This window comes from Trachymyrmex cornetzi, unplaced genomic scaffold (genome assembly GCF_001594075.2).
Source record: "Trachymyrmex cornetzi isolate Tcor2-1 unplaced genomic scaffold, Tcor1.1 scaffold156, whole genome shotgun sequence".
Taxonomy (NCBI): Eukaryota; Metazoa; Arthropoda; class Insecta; order Hymenoptera; family Formicidae; genus Trachymyrmex; species Trachymyrmex cornetzi.
In genome coordinates, this window is record NW_017296157.1 from 1,896,833 (window position 1) to 1,919,813 (window position 22,981).

Genomic DNA, 22,981 nt, shown 5'->3' on the forward strand with positions numbered 1-22,981 from the left:
TTATCCCCGCGAGCATTGTCACTCATATTTCCTTTTTTTTTCTCGTAGATCTGCGCGGAAAAGTTATGTGTAGTTGCATTTCAATGGATTTATTGATGCATTTGAAGCGTATGTCAATACGTTTATCGACGAGTCTGTTACGTTTATTCGTACAACGAACCGACTCGCAGTTAATCTGAGTATTCCAGTTTAAATGGCAGATTATTTCTTTTTTCTTCTCATTCGAATGCAAGTGGACAAGATCCTTCAAATAACGTCACTTTTCGCGTTGATTTCTGGCTCCTATCTTGTACAAATCCTGATAAAATATTTATGAAAAAGATAAAAAGGACGGGATTAGTTTATGAATATCGTATGAAATTATTTTTCAAATTTACCTGACGCACTAAAAATGCATACCGCCTTTTTAAGAAAAAGAGAAAGAATTTCGAAAGAAGATGATACTTGCTTTTGATACATGCTGTAAGAACGTAATAACATAATTCATATCCAAGGTAATAACCAGGTTATATATGTAATTATAATTAAAAAAATGAAAATATAAAAAATACACGGAGAAAAAAATTCTGTTGATTCAATTACAGTCTATATTATGGGCTGTCACTAACATAAGCGATTAATTCATGTATATTTTTATTGACATAAAGGCATAAATTATTATTTCAATAATCAAGGCCTTTATGTCAATAAAAGTATACATGAATTAATTACTTATGTTAGTGGCAGCCTGTAATATAGACTTTAATTGAATCAACAGAATTTTTTTCTTAGTGTATATAGAAAATAGACTAACATATACATATAATATAAATGTAAACTACATATACATATAATTAAAATTACGAAAATAAAATGTTAACTTTATTAAAATAATTACCGCTGTTTCGAATTTGTTCGTCAACAATATGATTGTGATGTCAATATTGCTGCATATTTCTCAAATGGTTAGGAATTAAATTCTTCGATATATCGACCTAGCAATATATAATCGACATAAATTTCAATCGTAACTAATTTACATACGCTACCGTTCAAAAGTTTCAGCACATCTTATGTTTTCGTTAACAATTATATTTTTTTATTTGTAAGATGGATTTATGAAATAGAAAATTTATAAAATATTATAATATGATATATTCTCTTATTTTTGGCCACAGAAGTAGTCAATAGAGTTACTAATTATCAAAAAATAATAATAAATAGAAATTAAAATAAACTTAAATAGACAAATGTCGTGATATGTCGTTTGAATGAAAAATAAATTACAAATTTTACGCTAGGTACCGATAATAAATGCTTGGATATTGTGATGATTTACAATAAGAGAATGGAAATAATGTATATTTTCGCAGAAATTAAGCGCTAGATTAAATATAAATCTTTGATTAAGACACTTAAAGAATTTGGTTTCTATTATTGAAACCAAGGAGATTAAGCTTAGAGAAATAAAAAATCTCAGAAAAAAAGTTCTTTTTTTCTAATTTCAGTGAAAATGTAATAATAAATTAAAAACGTTATGCATATATTTTGTTATCTACACATTTTATATATATTTTGTTTTTTACACATTTTGTGAAATTTCTATAAATGGAGAGTATGTTGAAAACTTTGAGCGTAATGCAGTATATAATCGAAATTCACTACAAATGAAATATTAACATTATCACATCAAAATGATTACCGTCGTTCGGAATTTGCTTTTGCAATGTAACCACAATGTGTTTGCTGTATATTGTTGTTTACATTGCTGGAAACTTCAATATCATCGCCTTGTAATATACGCTACAATTTAATAAACACACATTTCGCTTACACGGAGCAACTTTTATTACTTCTCGGGAAAGAGCATTTTTGCGTAGAATTCTCGATTTTATACGTTGTGTTTGTTTTACTCGCGGATCGCAAGGTGGCATGAACCAGCTCGCTGCGAATGTCAAAGTGAGAATTGAAGTCGAAAACTGACCACGACGAGTTCGATTTTCGATGGATATGCGAAAAGGAACGTTACACCGATCATCGCGTTCTATTTATTTGCGGAAAAGAATTGCAAAAAAAAAACAGAGAAAGATCGATATTGCACGAATGAAAAATATTACGGTTTCAATTTCTAACGATGAACACCCTAATCTCAAAAAAAGTAATCCTCTTCTGGCACTCATCCGACTATTCGTGAGCGTCAAGGAAATCTTTCACGCGGTTCTTATGAGACGTTATTATCCGGCGCCCGCTCGTTCGGCGTCTGAATTACACGCACCGCGAAGCCGACCGATGCTAATAAAAACCGGATTGAGAACCGGTAGAATTCGCAATTTTTATGAACTGTTACACGTCTCGGTATCTGGTACACGTTTATGCCGACTTCGCGATTTTCACGACAAAAATTTTACAAAACTTATTGTGAAAAGTGAAACGACACAGCAGAAATATTCTCAAAAGAATTTCAAGTTGATAGCATCTTCCCATAAAAATGTAAGTGACTTTTTATGATGATGTGGCGCAACTCCTAAATCTACGATCTAAAGTGATCTACTGAAGAGAATTAAAGGAAAAATAAAAGTGATGAATAACTTGCTAATTAAGCTTTTAATGGAAATTTTGTGGATATTGAATGTGAATCACACAAGAATACACGGAGAGAATTTTCTCTTGAAGTTTACCCTAAAAATCATAGTAATCGTGGGGGACAACATAAGATTTAAAATTTTACATAATTCTCTTTGTGATTTATTAATATTTTTACAATAAAATATAAAATATGTTTGATTTATTTTACTAAAAAGTATAGTAAAATTTCAGTAATTTTAAAATATGTTAAACAGTTTATGAATCTTTAATATTTTAAGTAGAATGGATGAAATACTAACAAATATATAAAATATTTTACTTTAACTAAATGTGTGTAAACGATAGATCGACTTGTTTTTTAATGTGCGAACAAAAACCTAATGGTTTATGCCATTTTGAATATAGTAACTGATTTGAATCTATTTATCTAAATCAACTTTCCTCGAAACTTTAATTATTAATAATTTTTTTAACTAAAAGTGTGCAAACGAAAAATCGATTTGTTGCGGAATATACAAACGAAAATTTATCGATTGAGACTACAGTTAAATCTAGTTTGCTCATAATTGGAGAACTAGTGTGAAATTAATCCCCCTAAAATTGTTTGCCTAATAACTTTTTCACCAGAAGTGTGCAAACGAAATGTGCATACATGTGCAAACGATAAACAATCGTGTGAGCTATATATAGAAAGTTAATTTTTTCAAAAGTTGGGTGCGCCAACTTTACACTGGTTTTACGAAGTGGATTATAAATATTGTGTATTAAAACAATTTATAATTTGCTTCGTAATTTTTACTACGTAGTTTATAAAATGATTTTTGTTTCAGAAATTCCTATCATTACGATAATAATTGTATACAATAGTTTACCAAATTGTCCCACGTTTATCACTAAACATGGTAAAATTTATAGCGAATTTTACGGTAAAATGTAAATGAAAAATTTTCTCCGTGTACAAATCCTGTTAATTTTTTTTATGATTCTGCGACTCTACTACTAGTAAAATTGAATGTATTCGCAAATGGAATTGAAGTTTTTTGTGCAGAATTTAAAATAATGTTTTTATTTTATATGTGAATATATACCAGAATTTAAACATTTATCAACTTATTTTTAGATGCTGCGTCAATTTTTTATTGGAGCATGTTCCAGTTCTTAGAAAAGATTCGAAAATCTTTTTATACATTCATAAAATTTATTCGCGTTTTATTCATGTTACATGCGTTAGGATACTTAAAAAATGCAGAAATATCAAAAACACTGCACTAAAAATACTAATGGTTGTGATTTATCTATCATTTCCTGTTTTTTCATTTCTGCCTATTTGAAATTACTAGGATTGTTTTGCTTCAACATAGCTGTAAGATGATTAAAACATGTGATACGCGAGAAAATGTTACTTTATAGAGCGTTATCTATTATAAAGTGAATCTGTGAGAAATTGACCTTTGAAATTACACGCTAAGTGAACGATTGTAGTGAAATCAAGTCCAAAATAATGGCTTCACTTCATCACGTTACAACACTTACAGTAAACTCAACATTATCGCGCCAGTAAAAAAAATTCTAATTACGTAAGAGAATATCTCGTTAGGTTCATTCTTTTCAGCTACACCCTCCTTTGCATTTGTTGCTTTTTCTTTTAGTCTCTTTAAACGACCGTACACTCTTGTTATGTTCTACAGAGAAAGAGAGGGAGGGAGGGGGGGGAGAGGGAGGGAGGGAGAGAGAGAGAGAGACTTCTCTCATTACAAAGCGAGAGAAAAGCGAGGTAGTTATGTTACAGTGTCTCTCTTTACACGCATTCAAATATCATATCTTCTTAATTTCGAATCGTTGTAAGAACGTTCGAAATGCTTTTTTCGTGCCTGCAAAATCAATTAATATATAGGCATATGAAATTTAAAATGTTTACGAGGATCGTAGCATGACAAATCTGCACAACATATCGTTCTCTTATTTTAAAAGTGACATAATTAAAAAAATTAAGCTTTTCATAAAAGTAGAGAAACTATTTTTCAACTTAACAGAGAATTATTGACTAATCACATAATATTTAAAAAATATATATTTTTTTAGAAATATGATCAAATATCATTTTTATCAATTTTGTTTTACAACTCTTAAAAAAACCATCCTTTTTAAGTTGTGATGAATTTGATAGCCTATAAAATTATTACCAATTCAAAATAATTGATCGAAAATAATGTAATTTGAAATATCACTAACAATTTATGTTTATTTTGATTAGCTAAAATGACTAAATTCGAAATAAAACAATTTTTTCATCAAACTTTGATCACCAAATTGACTTTCAACTCTAAATGTTCTTTGTAGAAGGTTCTCCTTTTTATTTATAAGAATAACTGTGTCTCGTGGCAACATAAGATAACTCAAAATGTGTCATTCTTGTAAAAAGTATTATGATCTCTCTTAAAACTTTAAGAATAACATAAATGCTATTTGACGAATAGATTCGAAGTTAAGTTAGTTTATTTTTAGTGATTAATGTAAAGTAATCTTTATTTAACTTATTCATGGTAGTATAACTCGAAAATCACATTATTTTAGATGTGGCTAAGTAAGAGAATGCATTTTTCAACACTTTGTTTTAAACTTTCCAATGACTTTTGTCTTTTTCATTTTATTAAGAGTGACATTCTTGACCAGATAATTTTCTGTCTGTTCGAACATCTCTGATGAATTCTCCAAATCATTCCGGTGTATCACGTGTAAATGAATGCAATTTAATGGCTCTGACATTGTTCTGTCCTTCATCGATTCCGAAGTCTCGAATCGAAATCAAATTAAGCTTTTTTTTTCTACAAAGAAGACGACTTTATTTTATGGTACACTCTAAGTACTTCTCTCATTTAAATAAGGAGATCCTTAAAGACAAACTTTCTTTTCTTGCTTTTGTCCTCTTTTTTAATTCTCTTTCAATCTTGCTCTTGGGTCTTGTTCAATCGTCACACCTCCGTTAGTTGTATTGTTACGTAAGTAGATATTCAAGAGGACTTTCACAGAGATTATCTAAAGTGTGTCTCGTGGCAACATATTATTTTGAGTGTCTGTTCCAGGTTTAGCTGTGCCTCTTTTTCCACCGTGAAAGATTGGAAGTGTGCATTAAATGTGGTTAACATTTTCTTTGTTCTCATTTCACGTTATTTTAATTCGGATTGGGGCGTCCGGATTTTGCGATATCGATTATTCATCGAAATGACATTCATAATTTGGTTCGACCGCACAAGTTGCAATCCCTGTTCAAAATTTCACGTTTCTGCTAAATCGGAATCATCGTGATATCGAGCAATATACTCGTACTGATGTCACTGATATTAATAACTTTTTATTATGCTTTGTATACTAATTTCTTCATTGATTTGCAATATCATGACAGAATCATATTTTTCGTTAGACTAATCGATATTCACGTAGAGAAACAGAGAAACTTATCTGCGATTATGTATTTATATAATTTGAAATTTTACGTAGCTGAGAAGCGATTTTGAAAATTGAAGTTAATTTTTTTCATATTCAGGTAGAGCAAATATTGATACATAGACATAAGGAAGCAAATTCATTCGCACTCGTTGAATTCACTCACGTCTTTTAAGACGAATTAGTGCTGCTAATAACATTCGTCTAACATTAAATAAAGAATAAATCAATCGATCATTGAACTTGACATCGAACATGATTCATCCGTTTTATTAACCATCATATAAAGAAATACGATGCTGCGTTCATGAGAGTGGGGCCTATTTCTGATCATGATGCTTACAAGGCGCTCTTAATAAGACGCGGAATTTCATACGATCGTGCATCGCTCCGATAATAATTAAATCAGTAATGCTCGATAAGAATCTGAAGTATTCTCACTTGTCGTTCCATTTGCAATTCTTATCGTAAATATTAGATAACTCTTCGTAATTATGTAAATTTTATATCTATACGCATGAATATCGTAATTGAATTAAAGATGTATACATATATGTGTCGTATCTAAAGCAATACCGAAAATATAAAAATTTCATAGATTGTTCTATTACGTCTCAATATTGGCGTAAAATTGGAATATAATTCTCTTATTACATAATTTAAAAGTTATTTAATTTTTTGTTTGTTTTGGTTCTTATGCGAAATTGCGTTTTGTGATACTTATTTGCAAATTTGATGACGAAGTAAAATTAAGAAATCAAATTTTACTGATCAAATAATAATAAAAATATTCGTTATACAAAAGTTTATTTGGACTTACTCATTTAAAGGTTATTGACTTGAAATTAAAAGTTATTGACTTGAAACTGCAGAAAAATATAGTCATTTTATTGCATAAAATTTATTATAAATCAAATTTGTTGCTTCGTGTTTTACAGTTAATTTCAGGACGTATTTACAGGCCAATATCATCTTTTTAAAATGATATTGGCCTACATTGTAAAAATAAAATGTTAATTTTAACTTGAAGATGTGTGTAATGGGCTTTCTGAAATATGCAAAAATGTTATAAACATGTTTGTGTTAACATTTTTGCATGTCTCAAAAAGTCCATTATATATCTGTAAGGTAAAATTAACATTTTATTTTTTACAGTGTATAATATACATTAGCCTATTTTGTCTCATTTTTTGACTAATACTTTTATCTGATATTGTATAACCAAAATATTCTTAAGATTCTGAAGATTGTTTTCTTTTTTACGAAATTTTACTCATGTTTATTTATTTTTTTAATGAATAATTTATCTTTCACGAAGATTATGCGCTTATCTTATCTTTTTAAATACCGTTTTATCTTCTTTTTAAACATGTTTAGTCCGAGTAAATACCTTTAAACATCTCTTTATCTTTTTAAATATATGTTTACGTTGTGAAGGAGATAAAAATTCTGAAGGTATTTAATCTTCTCTTGCCAATAATTAATCAGCTGTTATTTACAGCGATCCTCATTCTTCCATTCTGCGCTTGAGAAGTTAGGAGTCGCGTACTTAATACACAGTATGCTAATTTCGTGCTGGCTTCCATTCTGATGCTCACACTGTAATGGGCATGTGGCAACTTCAGCAATTGCGATAATAATACGCACTGCGCAATTCTTGACGAGAAGGCGTAATCTACAATCTCATTTATGCCGCCTCTGTTTTTTTCTTTCTTTTCGGCCGCGTATCTATTAGCGGGGACTTATCACGTTTCTGTCGAAATTAAAGGATTAACCGCGTTGAATTTTAACATGAAGAAAAAGAAGAATGTACAATAAGTTTTAATTTTTAACGGTAAAATTTACTATGTTTATTCTGTCTTAATACAAAACTTAATTAAACATAAAGATTAAATGATTTTTCTAGCCGAAAATTCTTAGCAATTATATAATTTAATAAGTATTTGCATTTAATATAATAATCAAATAATAATTTATCTTGCCATTAATAAATGGAGCGAATATCTTGCGCAAATGTCGAATAATCGTTAGACGCGCAATAGATTATTCATTGAAGGAACGTAGAGTGGAAATGAAACCAGCTTGCAAAGAAACGTAAAAGTCTCGAAGTCGCTTTTATGTCTAACGCGTGCCCTTCGTATTTATTATTACCATACACAGAGAGAGAGAGAGAGGGGGGGGGAGGGAGAAAAATATCTTTTCCGCTGTAAACCTCAGCAGCGTCTTTGTTGCTGAGCTTCCACGATAACAGTCACGATTGAAATAAAGAAGACGAACTTCTCTGTAATAGAAAATGATTAGATAAAAACACGTCTTACGTCTCGTGTTATCCTTGAAATTATTTTCCAAAGCTATATGCGTTTTTTTTAAATTACCTCAATAATATGATAACAGCTATTGTTCTTGACGTTAATTCCTAGTTCATTTATCCGCGGGAAAAATGACTTCTCCGCGCTCCGCGTGACTATTTAATCGAAATTGTTCAGAATTATACGGTCAAGGGTAAAAAAAAGATCGCGGCTAATCGTGAGAATTGCGCGCGTAATGCTACTAATTGCAAGTGCATCGCTATGCGGTATAAATACGTGGCATCGCGTACGGCGCAGCGTGGCGTCACACTGTTTCTCGTGTTAATCATTCACGACAATGGATGTGCCTCCACGAAAGTCGTTCTTTTTACACGGCATATTGTTATTCCTACGTCGTCGTCGCATCCCTCCTTTTGCCTTGAATTGCCCGTGGTCGCAAACGCATGTGCGCGTTACTAGAGCGCAAGTGATCTTTATGCCACGTTGTCGCGCTGTTATGTCAACACGGTGTCTCAATTAAATTTCTTTGTCTTTCCTTTAATTGTGCGACATACATTTCTACGTCGCTAATTGTCGCTGTATCTTCAATTACATAGCTCTTGTTATTCGATCAACGACATCGATTGCTCCAACATTTGACATTTGACTAATAAAATCTTGATTGATTGAACATCGCGAAACCGGTCTGTTATTTTAGTATAGCACTCTGACATTTTCACGAGCTCGTTATAGGATCTCGTTACGTATCCCTTTTATATTCTGGAATTAATCGGTAATTGAAAAGTCGGGACTAGAATTAATATTAACTTTCGGGATCGATTATTTCGCTCTCTATTATATATTCAAATAAAAAAATAATTTTGGCAAATTTAAATGGACCGTAAGAGAGTTGAATTTATCTTACTGTTGTAAGGTAAACTTAACTTTTTTTAAAGAGTACAGGGTGTTACAGATACATACTAGGCAGTACGACGGGTTGCGCGGCAAACTTTGCATGGCCAAGCGTGGTTTATATATAGACAATGACAGTGACTTTATAACATAAACTTTATAATATAAATAATAAAATTTTGTAGTATAAACTTTATAACGTATAAAGTCACTGTCATTGTCTATTAAACCACGCTTGGCCATGCAAAGTTTGCCGTGCAACCCGTCGTACTGCCTAGTATGTATCTGTAACACCCTGTACATGGAAGAAGGAAAAAGTTTGAAAGTACTGAGATTATTATAAAAAAATAAATAAATGTGAGAAGTTCTAAAGATCTTCTCTTATATCCAAGGCTTAAATTCTTTTTTCCTTTTTCTTTCGATACAAATTTAAAGTTTAATATCTTTTTATATATTTTCTCGTTTAATTACGCCACGCCTGTTTCCGCATCTTTGCCTTCGAGTGCAGAAACGATGACTTGCAGCTTTAAGATGTGCTGCATTTTCTCTGAACGTATCAAGAACGTCGAATGTCATTTTTCATTCTGCCGACTTCCGGTTCGTCTCGTATCTCCATCATTATGGGCTTACAAGTGCGATCGTCGGATAAAAAAAATAATTAATGAAGTTAGCGCGTTAGGATCTCATTGACGATGATGTACCCGCTTGATGTTGCTCTTCCGTGTCGCGCTCGTTGCATCCGCCTGATCAGCATATCGATGCAATACGACGTAACGAAATACGTACGACCGTTCGGATTATTCGGATTATGTACCATTATTCGTGTTTACAAACGCGATATTGATTGAATTAATTTTAATTTTATTAACACTCTAGCAATAGGAAGGTAATGAAAGAGAAAGAGGGAGAAAGAGGGGGGAGGGAGAAGGCAGAGAGGAAAACGAGGAAAGGAGAGAAAACTCATTTACATTTAGGATCACAAAAACACATACACTTTCATTCTCTCTCTCTCTTTCTCTCTCTTAAAAAAACATGCAAGAACTATCATGATTTCAACTACCTACTTCACAGCCATGTTGAACTTTGCGCTTGACGTATTTTTTGTGAGATATATCTCTCCTTCATATCGCTTACATTCATAACTTATTTACAACTAGAGTTACTCTTTTAACTGTTAATGCAAGCACATTTAACTCAGTACATTTTTATATCATTAAAACTGAATCAAAAATTACATGCTTGTGTAATCTATTAAAACTATTGTCTATTATTATGATATAGATTGCACAAAGTATATAATTATATACATATATGTGATAATACGACAATATACCATAATATAAAAAAATCAAACTTTGTTTTTTATAATGTAACTTTTTTGCATTAAAGTTGCATCATAAGAAATAAAGTTCGATTTTCATGTTATCATATATGTATATATTATCTTATTATCGTTTTATAAACGCATTTTTTTACATTTATCATCAGCATTATAAAAATAGTGGTTACTTCATGACTATTTCTTTTTATTCTTTAAATAAACACATACTTTGTCTTCATCTGTTATTTCATCGATAAAATGCTAATTTATCTCACTGCGTCAGTACATTATCAAAATTATGTTGGAATCTTATTCATGCTTGTAATATGATGCAAAATAGTTTAAAATTTAACATGGGGCTTGGGATCGTCGCAGACTACACTTGAGTATCAGTTATTACCGATTTTTAAATGATTTTTTCCAACATTTATACAACAGTATACTGATAATGAAGATTTAAAATGAACCGAAATGTGTGAAATTGAAGTCGATTTAATGTTTCATATATTAAATATATATATGAAATATTAAATCAACTTTAATTTTCTTGTTGCGCTCTAATTACCGCACTGATTCCTGTTAGCCATTATTTCAATTATAAGGATCATCATCGTTATTTTAACTACTATTAGTTTTATTGATATTATTAAGATCTAATGTTCACGTCAAGATGATGACTTGTATAATTGGGTGTTCTTGTTCTTCCGGCAGATTATCAGAGAGAATTGGGAGCATCCACGATGGCTTTGGCAACTATACTGCGGATGTAAGGTGCTCCTGGTTGATTGAGAGCAGTCCGAACACGAAGATACGGATGCACGTGGAGCAATTTGCGACAGAATGCGGCTGGGACCATTTGTATATCTACGACGGTGATAGCGTCGAGGCGCCGCTGCTGGCCGTCTTCTCCGGCCTGATGCACAAGGACAGCTATCACATACGCCGTGTGCCGGAAGTAATAGCGCGATCCGGTAGCGCGTTACTGCACTTTTATTCCGATGTCGCATACAACATGAGCGGCTTTAACATTACATATAAAATCAACGCTTGCCCAAGCAGGTGAGCGCACCGCACTACTCACCGCGGTTTCTCTAATCCTCTACCTTCTTTTCAGCTCTCAATATATTTAGAATGGCGCACGAAATATCATACAATCATACTACTTACTTTATATATAACACATTTATTTTGAACAAAATTGGTACACAACTGGTATAGAATTATTAAAGCTTGGAAAATTGAATATATTAAATAGTATGCCATTTCGTACGTCATCCTACATATTTGTGTCAATTTATATTTAGATTTTATATTAAAAAATTTATATTTTTCTTTCATCGAGTATACTAAGAAATGATTCAATGCGTTTACTAAACGTTATATTTAATCAATGCAGTGTGCTGAAGGTAACTATATAGCACAGTTAACATATATACAGTTGATATCTTTCTTAGTAAAATGATTCTTTCATGGTAGAGAAAAAATGAAGCGGATCATTTTACGAAGTTATTCATAAGATTATGGCGCAAGTTAATAAGCCGTAATAATACGTCGGTCGATCCTAAAATGTGACCATTACGTAATAGCTTTTAGTAAGTAGAAGCATAATCCGACACGCATTTTACTCGTGTAATTTGCAGCGATATCTTATCAGAGCCGAATAAATTATTTCATGTCACATGTGTCTGTTGAAAAAGAAAGACATGGTGTTGCGAGATACTTGACAAGGTGGCGGTCAATCTGAGAGGAATGGAATGAAGAGATTACATGGAGAGTGGTAACTGCCGATAACTCGTAATTGGGTCGCTGTCGACTTAGGAACTTTATCGAGCTTCCTCTGCGAGCCGGAAATACGCGTAACCCTATCTGCGTCACGTTTGATAACATTACCTACGATACAGAAGGCGATTTCTGGCAAAAAAAGCGCTTGTGATTTTATCCGGAAGAACGGGGATCATTTTTAAGATACAGCTAGTATTTTACCAAAGGCTTTGCCTGGTTCGATTTTAAACATGATACATGAGGAACGAGGATTATCTCTTTCTCGATACTGTTATCATATAAAACTCTTCCAGGAAAATCTGACTTCAGATTTATCAGAAAATCCGTCAGACGATCCATCATTCGAACCACCGTGTGTCATGATACATATATATGCTTTTCTTGAATTATTTGCTTTTCTATCTTGCACCGTTCAAATATTGAGAGTAAATCTTTTTTGTAGGAAGAAGTTAATAGAGGCAAACAATGTATTATACGATCAAATAAATAGCACATGAGAATATTTGTATTTGCTTAATAACGACGTTAAATCATTACGGTGGCACCGCGTCACTCGAAGACAAGATTGACTCAATGATATCACGTGCGTCACTTTTTGCAGGTATTCCCATATCGATTGTTCTGGCCACGGTGTGTGTATCGAGGGCACATGTACCTGCGACGCCATGTGGACCGGTGAGGCCTGCGACGTGCAGGTATGCCCGAACAATTGTTCGTTCCATCATGGGCAGGGCGAGTGTGATCGCGAGAGCCATCACTGCCGCTGTTTTCACGGCTTTAAAGGTAAGGAGATAACGAGGTGTAATGGTGACATGTAGTTGTTAATGAGACGCCGGAAATTATACTTCACGCATGTCCAAAAGTAAAATTAATTATAAGATCTTTTGATAACTCTTGAATAAAGATATATTTTCACGAGCTGCTCAATCCGAACTACTGTTCGAGTCACGTAATGATTTTACATTCATGAAAAAAATGACATGAATTATTGTAGATCTTTTTGCATAATACATGTAGCATAAGATATAAGAAACAAGTAGTCTTTTATTTCAAAGGAAGGAAATGAAAAACTTTGATTGATTCATTTTCTTATGTATCATGCGTTATGCATCTTAAAAGTCTGTGCTACGATTTTTAAAAGTTAACAATTCATAGTATATAAAAATTATTGATTAGATTTATCTAAAAAATAAAAAAATAGATACATTTTCGAGGGCAAGAGTTGTTTGACATTGTAAATCTGATGCATTCTTTTACTCTTTCTCGAAACTCTTTTGGCAATTCATATTTTTCTGATGTGTTATCTACATGTTATCTTCTTGCTCGCTGTCTGCTAGCTTGGCATTTCATATTTACAATGCCGAACGCAGCCAATATATCGTAAACTCTATTTTTCACAACAAAAAACATTGATGTCATATTTAAACGTTATATCAGAGAAGAAAAAGCAGCATTTGAGATTTAACGCTTGTAATCGATACTGTTTAAATTACAAAATTCCAGCCGTGGGAATAACAGCAACAGATCTGTCGCTCCAATTGCTTGTTTTAACTGAAATTGCACCTTTAGATTGATGCAAGATCTGCGATGAAAAATAAAATTATAATATAACGATGTGATAAAATTCAGCTACTACCTAAATACGTTCGAGATAATGTCTTTTCGATATTCGATCTAGAATAATAGTAGCATACTAACATCATAATTTTTAATATCACATGATCGATGAATATTGTGATATTCGACATTTAAACTTAATGTTAGATATTATATTACGTATCCATAATTATTGTACTAATAGTAGCATAAGTTTTAATGTAATAAGCACATATTTAATATAAGCTCATTTACTATATTTCCCAGAACAAGTAAAGTGTATTTACAATCTTGTGTTGTAATTATCAGTAATAATTTTTTACGAACTATTACTGTTTAAACTGGAAATGAAGTATAATAAATACATATTGAGATAAAAAATAGATATAGTCAAAATAAACTCATGTATGCACGATCGTCGCAGGTGCGGATTGTAGCCAAAGAGGCGACCGTGGATTTTGGGAGAGTGTCACGTACAAGGATCTACCGCCGGACGGCTCAGCCAGTCACTGTTCCATCGTTTGGAAGGATTCGCTGTACGTGGTTGGCGGTGAGAGTTTCCATCGTGCCAAGATGATATATGTGTACGATTATAACGGCAATGTTTGGGAGACACCTCACGTCGAGGGCCGAATGCCGTTACCGCGATACGCGCACTCGTGCGTGCTATTCGGCGACAAGATATTCATGTACGGTGGCGTCGTGGAGAACTCCACCGTGACCAACGAGATCTGGGCGTTTGACGTGTCCGCCAAGATCTGGGAGAACGTTACCGTGCACGATAATTGTCACAACAAGACAATATGTGGCCCACTGAAGGTACGTGCGTTTTATTTAAAAAATCCGAAAAATATAATGATTAAATTAATAAAGTAAATTAATAATGATGAATTAAGAAGGAATTTGGATTTATAAGATACAAATAATTTTTATTACAATGGTTAATGTTTATTACAGTCAATGATTACAGTCAAATTACCAAAATTGCTGAAATTTTCTGAACTACTTTACTATCTATATTTTTTTATTTTACTATCTATAGGCGACTTTTGGTGATTGTTTGGTACATGTATCAAAATTGTTATTAATAAATGTTGATAGAGAGGTGGAGCTTATTCTGATAACCTGTACATACAATTATCGTGCTAAAACCGTTGGTTTTTTTCATACGCATGAGTTTGATATTGTTTAAAAATAATTTCCTGCTCTAATGATAAATAATTTTTATTACAATGGTTAATGTTTATTACAGTCATAAACAATGATAAATTACCAAAATTGCTGGAAATTTTCTGAACTACTTTACTATCTATATTTTTTTATTTTACTATCTGTAGGCGACTTTTGGTGATTGTTTGGTACATGTATCAAAATTGTTATTAATAAATGTTGACAGAGAGGTGGAGTTTATTCTGATAACCTGTACATACAATTATCGTGCTAAAACCGTTGGTTTTTTTCATACGCACGAGTTTGATATTGTTTAAAAATAATTTTCTGCTCTAACGTGATAGAAGAGACAGAGAAAGAGAGAGAGAATGAGAGTCGAGTAGCTCTGTCTTTAAGAATCAAATACGCGAAAACGTTCTGATACACTTTAGTTGCCTGAATTACGCCAAAAATCACCGTATGTCACTATTTTTATTTTTCAACTCCTAACTGGATCCCCTCTCTGATTTTAACAAATTGTTTTTACAGGTAGCCGGACACACTGCGACCCGGGTGAGTCATGGCAAGAAGGAGAAGATGGTTGTGATATTCGGCTATTCGCCACAGTATGGTTACTTAAACACCGTCCAGGAGTACTCTTTGGGTACGCGCGAGTGGCAGATTGTCAAGACGAGTGGTTTTCCGGTGAGAGGTGGCTATGGACACAGTTCCGCTTACGATCCTCTTACGAATCTCATTTACGTGTATGGTGGTTACGTGTCGGAGTCACAAAGCACACATATTTTGAGCAGTCGGCTGTATTCGTACCATCCTAATTATTGTGAATGGCGGTTGCTTACGTCGGCGCCGTCAGCGCGTTTCTTTCATACGGCTACCTTTGTCACGAGCGGACTGATGTTGGTATTTGGCGGTAATATGCACAACGACACACAGCAATCGCACGGCGCGCGATGCTACTCGGCCGATACGCTTGGCTACGATGTCACATGCGATACATGGCATCAGTACACCATGCCCAGAGATATGAGCGATCTTCCGCGGTACGGTCACAGCGCAACCGTCTTTGAGAAGTCGATGTATATTTATGGCGGCTTCGATGGTGAAATGCTGTCTGACATGTTGAGGTATCAATTTAATATATTTTGTTTTAAACATTCTTGTTCCATTATTTTATCTTATTTTAAAGTTCTTATTTATCTGTGGATGTTGAGATATTGCTATTGCGCAGGTATACCCCCGGCAATTGCGAGCATTTAACGAATCAGAATCAGTGCCTGAATGCCAGAATAGGCGTAAAATGCGTGTGGCATAAACGAGATAATCGATGCCTGCAGATCACAAAGATTCCGCAACACGTGCTCAACCATAAGGAATACGACGAACACGATGGTATTTATATGAAATGTAACCTGGATGACAAGCCACCCCGTGGCATGACGTCGCATGCAGAACTCTGTAAACTCTTCACCGACTGTGTTACATGCGTGCAAACCTCATACAATTGTGTGTGGTGTGGCAAGAGTTGTCTGCACATGAGTTGCCGGGACAATCCAAATTTGCCGAATTCGGCCATCACAGAACTAGAGCATTGTGATCAGAACACTGGCATCGAATGTCTGCAATTACACACGTGCCATGCTTGTTCCAGCAATCCGCGTTGCATTTGGTCGTGGTCCAATGGACCTGATCGTTGCAAACCACAGTCAAAAACTCGAGAGGTACATATGAGAGCATATTTTATCACTTTACTAGCTGTACGGGATGGCGAAATAACATTACAAATAATGAAATACTCATTACAAATAATTTCTTCTGAAATATTTCACATATAAATAATTATGAGTATATATTTTAATTAAAATATGATACTTAATATTGATAATAGTTTTCATGACAATCTTAGCTTGTAAAGAATTAACGAGTAAATAATTAAATAAGTGAATTTTAATGATTAAACAAGTGATAATTATATGTCTTATTAATTTCTGAAACAGGTGAGCGTGTTGAACGGTACGATCCAAGCGCAGCGTTTGACGATGGACCCGTGCCGCAGTCCATGCGCAGAGTACACGGCGTGCCGCAATTGCACAGAATCTGATTGTATCTGGTGTCAAAACGAGGCCAAATGTGTAGACAAGAATGCGTATCCGGCCAGTTTTCCATATGGACAATGTCGCGAGTGGACAACGATAGACGCTCGGTGTCGTGCCACAGAAACCGGCAGGGAATGGTGTAGTTTCTATTCATCATGCGCCGCTTGCCGATCGGATCCCGGTTGCGGCTGGTGCGATGATGGATCGGACACCGGGAAAGGTTCGTGTATGCCTGGTGGAGCTCGTGGACCCAGCAGCAAAAGCTCGAACACGTGTTTGCTCGAACATTGGTACTTCACAAAATGTCCAAGTAAGTGAGATTTTTTGTTGTGTCTTAACTCTTTTTATGTCATATATCACTGTTTTACTAATTCGATTTCTTTAATTCTCACAGCTTGTCAGTGTAACGGTCATAGTAGGTGTCTTCCAAATACTAGTGAATGCATTCAACCATGCGGAAACTTGACTTATGGATCACATTGTGATAAGTGTATCCCCGGCTTTTATGGTAGCCCACTCAATGGAGCCACATGTCAGCGTACGTAGTATCTTCTTTTATGTATTATATCATTAATGTCATTATCATTTCCAACTATCACAAACGAGAAAAAGACATTTTAATGACACTTGTGCATTCTTATTACAGCTTGTTCCTGCAATAATCAAGGAACTCTATGCACGAGCGAGACGGGTAAATGTTATTGCACAACTAAAGGTATTATCGGCGATCACTGCGAACGTTGTGACGTATCTGGTCTCTATCACGGTGATCCTACGATTAATAAAGGGTCTTGTTTCTGTGAGTTAATCGATACATTTCATTTTATAATTTAATACCTTTATTTCAATAAAATTATCCCATTGCTCTCATACGTTTGCGTTTCAGATGACTTAGCTATCGACTATCAATTTACGTTTAATTTGAGCAAAAAAGAGGATCGTCACTACCGAGCAATCAACTTCAAAAATTCGCCACCGAAAGCCGACATTGATGCTGAGTTCTCCATCACATGTTCCGTGCTTGCCAAGATGAATGTCAGCATCAAGAAAGTAAATAGTGACGAAGTGAAACTGGTGACCAACGCAAATTGCACAACGACTATGTACAAGCACCGTTTTAGCAAAGCAGACTACAACTTCGGCAGCGAAGATAACAATACTCTCACTACATTTTACGTATATGTCTATGACTTTCAACCGCCATTGTGGATCCAGATCTCGTTCTCTCAATACTCCAAACTGAATTTACAGCAGTTCTTCATTACATTTTGCACGTGAGTACCATAATTTGGACTTCGGAGCAATTTTTAATCTAAAATAAAGCGAGTTAAAATTGCGTTAAATCTTTAATAAGTGCAATACATGAAAAATAATCTTGAGAGATAACAGATAACATCCATTGACCGTTTACGCTTTATTTTTTTCAAATTTCTATACTTTTTTTGCCATGTTGAACCTCAGGCAGTACTTACTTGTAAACTAGAGATTACATGCCACCGCACAGGTGCTTCCTCGCTCTGTTACTGGTGGCTGCCATTCTTTGGAAGATCAAGCAAAAATACGACATGTATCGACGAAGACAAAGGCTCTTCCTAGAAATGGAGCAAATGGCTAGCAGGGCATTCAGTCAAGTTCTAGTGGAAATCGAGAGACGCGATGTTGACAACTCAGATATAGAACGCGGTGACGCCGACTTTACTAATTGTCGTAAAAAGAAGAAGGTAAACGTGAATGATTTTGTTTAGATTATGTATTTTTAACGAATATCTAATTGTGCCTGTATTTTTTATTAAACATATATTTAATATTAAATAATTTTATTGTAAAGAAAAAGTGAATTTTCTTTCAGAGGAGATTCTTACATAGTTTTCAAGCAATAGTCTGAATAGTTTTTTTGCTCTTATATGAATTCTTACATTTTGCAACTAGAATGTCATAAATTGAGTAAGACCCGACTATTTACTGAGTTTTTTTTTTGTTCAGAATGCTCCTAGTCCGATCGCACTGGAGCCTTGCTGTGGCAACAGAGCGGCGGTTCTGTCTCTGCTAGTCAGGTTGCCGACTGGCGGCGAGCCTTATACGCCAGCCGGACAGAGCGCTGGTCTAGCCGTGGCGTCCGCTTTGGTGACGCTAGGCAGCCCACGCAGACCATCTCAGGAATTAACAACAAAGGAACCGAAGAAGACAAGGAAGTCCGCTAGCCAACATCCGGATTCCACTTGCATTTAGCGGTAAACCGAGGTATCGCGATAGGACGCAACTATAATAAGCCTTAGAGTTGTTTCTGTGATCTTGCCCGCACTTGATTCGGCAGGACATTTATCTTCGAACTCTGACGGAGTGGAGACGAAATGCGAACAATGATCGCGTCGAGATCAAAACGGGAAACATACGCGAAAATTTTTCTCGTTGGCGCGCGACTGATCGATGAATCGAAGAATTCGGTTATTTTATCCGAAGAATCGGCTGAATGTGTAACGCTAGATATAAATGTATGCGCGACTTTCCTTATCGAGTAGAAGGAAACGCCTTTGGCCGAGGAGCGAATGGACTGCTCCAACCGGTTACGTCCGCTAATTATGGTAAGTAACATTTTCTTTTTAGACTTGAGCTGTATGAAATATTTTCATGCGCTGAAAGGGATGTCCATTGATCACTCGGCTAATATTCAGAACATAATCGAGTTTCTTTTAAGGACTTCGATTAACAATGTACAGTGTTGTATAGATGGTAAGACGATTGTTTTTGTCGAAGAAGTTACGAATACGTGTTGGCCTCGTGCATATTCGAAAAGCTTTTATCCGCTGCATTTGTTTTAGAAAATTATTCATTTATAATTTTAAATACATTTAATTACATTATATATATAATATATAATGTGTATAATATATAATATTTTTAATTGTAATGAATTTAAAAAACAATTATTTAAAATCACAATATAAGAAAACGGCTCAAATAATAAATTAAATAATTGAAACAAGGCTCCATAAGCGTTTCTCTCTCTCTCTCTCTCTCTCTCTCTCTCTCTCTCTCATAAAACAGTTACTTAAAAACAACTTAAAAACGAACGTTTTGATTTATACACGAGGTCATTATTAATGTTACAGATTCTAAGTAGATTGTTACACAATTGATATCGCAAACAAATCGATAGAATTCATCGCCAAGCCTAATTTTCATGTTCGTTCTCTGTCAAGGTGGGGGGGGGGGGGGATCGATTTCTTACAAATCTTATCCGTAAGTGTCACCAGTTTTTCATTGTGATGGACTATTACTTCCATCATAATGTTTAAGTCATGGCCATCTCCTTATGTTTTTATGGTTATCTGTTGCGTCAGGTCGCCAATTTTTTGTAATGAATATATAACAATTCAATGCTTGGTCGGAGCACCATAATCCTTATCTTTTGAAATAATTTGCCTTTACAGTATATTAATGATAAACTGCTTTACATGATATTCAAGTGGTCGTTAATGTTTAAAGAACAAATATAAAAACTGGTTTTGGCTTTGGCATTGAATTTTATTCCATTTGTTTGCGATATCAACTGTGTAATCTAGAATCTGTAACATTGATAATGATCTCATGTATTGGTTGAAACATTTGTTTTTAAGTAACTGTTTTATTAAAGAGAGAAAAAGAGAGAGAGGGGAGAGGGGGGGGAGAAAGAGAAACGCTTACGGTTCGTTAATCCCTTGTTTTAATTATATAATTATTTCTTAAAAATTTAGGAATTTATGAAATAAAGTGCTCCTTGGTAGTCTTTTTTAAGTCTGAAAAAATTAAATATTTTTTTATACGTCATAAGTTCTTATATTTTTATTGTTTTCTTAGCATAATTTCTACAGTGCAGTGGACAAAATATTGTAATTGCCATAAGAGTTATTAAAAGAATTCATGTTACTGAAATGATTAAATTGAGGAAGTACAATGCTTCGACATAAGCTGTAAATAGGCTGTATTTTTTGGCTCGAATGAAAAAAATTGATCGTTGATAGTGAAAATAGAAAGACGTATGAAAGATCGATGAATACGTCGAAGAATTCACTATTTATGTATCCATTTGTAGCGAATGCATATAATATTCATATTCTAAATCGATCGAAGTGAGTAGAGATAACAATTGCAACTGATACAGATTTAAGGAAGGTATAAACCGTACATTCGGTCTTGTGTGTGCATTTTGCATTAGAATATTGTGCCAAATCAGAATTTTTTTTTTTTATATATAAATGCAAATCATTTGTTGAGATAAACTTTGATCAGCTAGAATCGGTCGAAAAAGAATATTTTCACTTTGTTACCTCTATTCACTGTGATTCCAATTAATCTTCATCGCACGACCGAAAATTTGCAGGATTCAAGATTGACACCAGTTAACGGCGTAATTTGATTAGAAATTTTTAATAATTTGTCGGTCATACTCGTGATTTTAGCCTAGAGACGAAAACAGAAAGAATATAACTGTAATAATATAATTGTAATAAGAATCTCATTTGAAATCTCATTTTTCTTTCATGAAGCAAGGTGCTGGTTATTTCGCACATTGGATGCATGAGTGTCTTTATGCGCATTTAACTAATATGTTTACGAGATTCGCATGTTTTTACCTTTTTTTTTTAAGAATTTATAGAACCTTTAATTATATTATATTTTTATTTTTTCATACTTGTGTATTACAGAATTAAATTAGTAATGAATATCGCATACTTCCATTTTTACAGTACATTTGTACTTTACTTCTTACCGTTTTAAATACAAGAAAATAATTTGCAACGTTTGACTTTACGAATTTTGTATACATTATTAGCGAAAGATAACGGTAGTGCATAATAGAGAAAGTTCCAGCGCACTCCGATATATACGTGAAACGTACATATATTAAGAAACTGGCACGGTCTTCTTGAAACGTTCGTAGTAATACGAAAAAAGGGAGTTATTATCATAAGATTCATACACATACATATTAGATATTTCTTCTCTGAATACCTAAACTTGCGTTATAATAGGTTTGTTTTCTATAGCTGAACTATTGTACATCTTTGGAATTCAAAGTGAAATAGATATATGTTTGATATTGGGGGAAAGCGAGAAAAAGAAAGTTGTAGTCGGCAGGAATAAAAAACAAACCTAATAATTAAGTTTCATTCTTTATTGGTGTGCGTGTGTGTGTATATATATATACGCACATATATACACAAACGTATATACGTGTGTGTATTTATGTAATTGATGCATATTTGAACAGACGAATAATAAATTACGATAATTTGTTATTACTTGAATTAGCAAATACAATGCATTTTATTATGACGTTTAATACTCATATCTTTGTCTTTATATCATTTAAAACATTAATTTATAAAGATGTGGTCAAGAGAAACGTATATACATATATTATAAATTAGAATCGCTCCATTTTAAGCGATAAATGCGCATTCTCAAATATATTTTTCGTACCAAAGAAAGCTCTGTAGATATGAATAAAATCGTTATTGCGCACGTAGAAGACTAGATAGCACTCGACACAATCAATCAATTATTATGTAACATTAGAAATAAATTTGTAATTATTGGTCGCGTTTAAGAAATGATTTTTTGTCAACGGTAATATAGATCTGATTATTATTTGTTGTCGAATTTACTTTTTGATACAAACAGCTTTTGTACTCGAGTAGCGTGAGAAATAATCTCGTTTAAGAGATAATTGTAAAACTCTTTTCTTATAAGCGCCAAAAAAAGGATATTTTATTAAAATATATTTTATTGGATATATTATATTGCGAAATACTTTTTATCATATAATT

The 22,981-nt window shown here is 33.7% G+C and overlaps 1 protein-coding gene across 3 annotated transcripts in view; it reads left to right on the forward strand.

Moving 5' to 3' along the window:
• Positions 1 to 19,903, forward strand: part of dsd (attractin-like protein dsd) — a 31,669-nt gene extending 11,766 nt beyond the window's left edge. Inside the window, exons 2-12 of one of the 3 annotated variants that reach the window (XM_018503348.1) lie at positions 11,242 to 11,589; positions 12,914 to 13,095; positions 14,333 to 14,727; positions 15,607 to 16,202; positions 16,307 to 16,796; positions 17,073 to 17,481; positions 17,566 to 17,709; positions 17,818 to 17,970; positions 18,058 to 18,445; positions 18,676 to 18,892; positions 19,155 to 19,400. In XM_018503348.1, the coding sequence (XP_018358850.1) occupies positions 11,242 to 11,589; positions 12,914 to 13,095; positions 14,333 to 14,727; positions 15,607 to 16,202; positions 16,307 to 16,796; positions 17,073 to 17,481; positions 17,566 to 17,709; positions 17,818 to 17,970; positions 18,058 to 18,445; positions 18,676 to 18,892; positions 19,155 to 19,400 (3,568 nt within the window). Of the gene's footprint in view, positions 1 to 11,241; positions 11,590 to 12,913; positions 13,096 to 14,332; positions 14,728 to 15,606; positions 16,203 to 16,306; positions 16,797 to 17,072; positions 17,482 to 17,565; positions 17,710 to 17,817; positions 17,971 to 18,057; positions 18,446 to 18,654; positions 18,893 to 19,154 lie in introns of all 3 variants that reach the window. The other 2 variants (XM_018503349.1, XM_018503347.1) reach the window with 2 other exon arrangements.
• Positions 19,904 to 22,981: the final 3,078 nt, after the last annotated feature.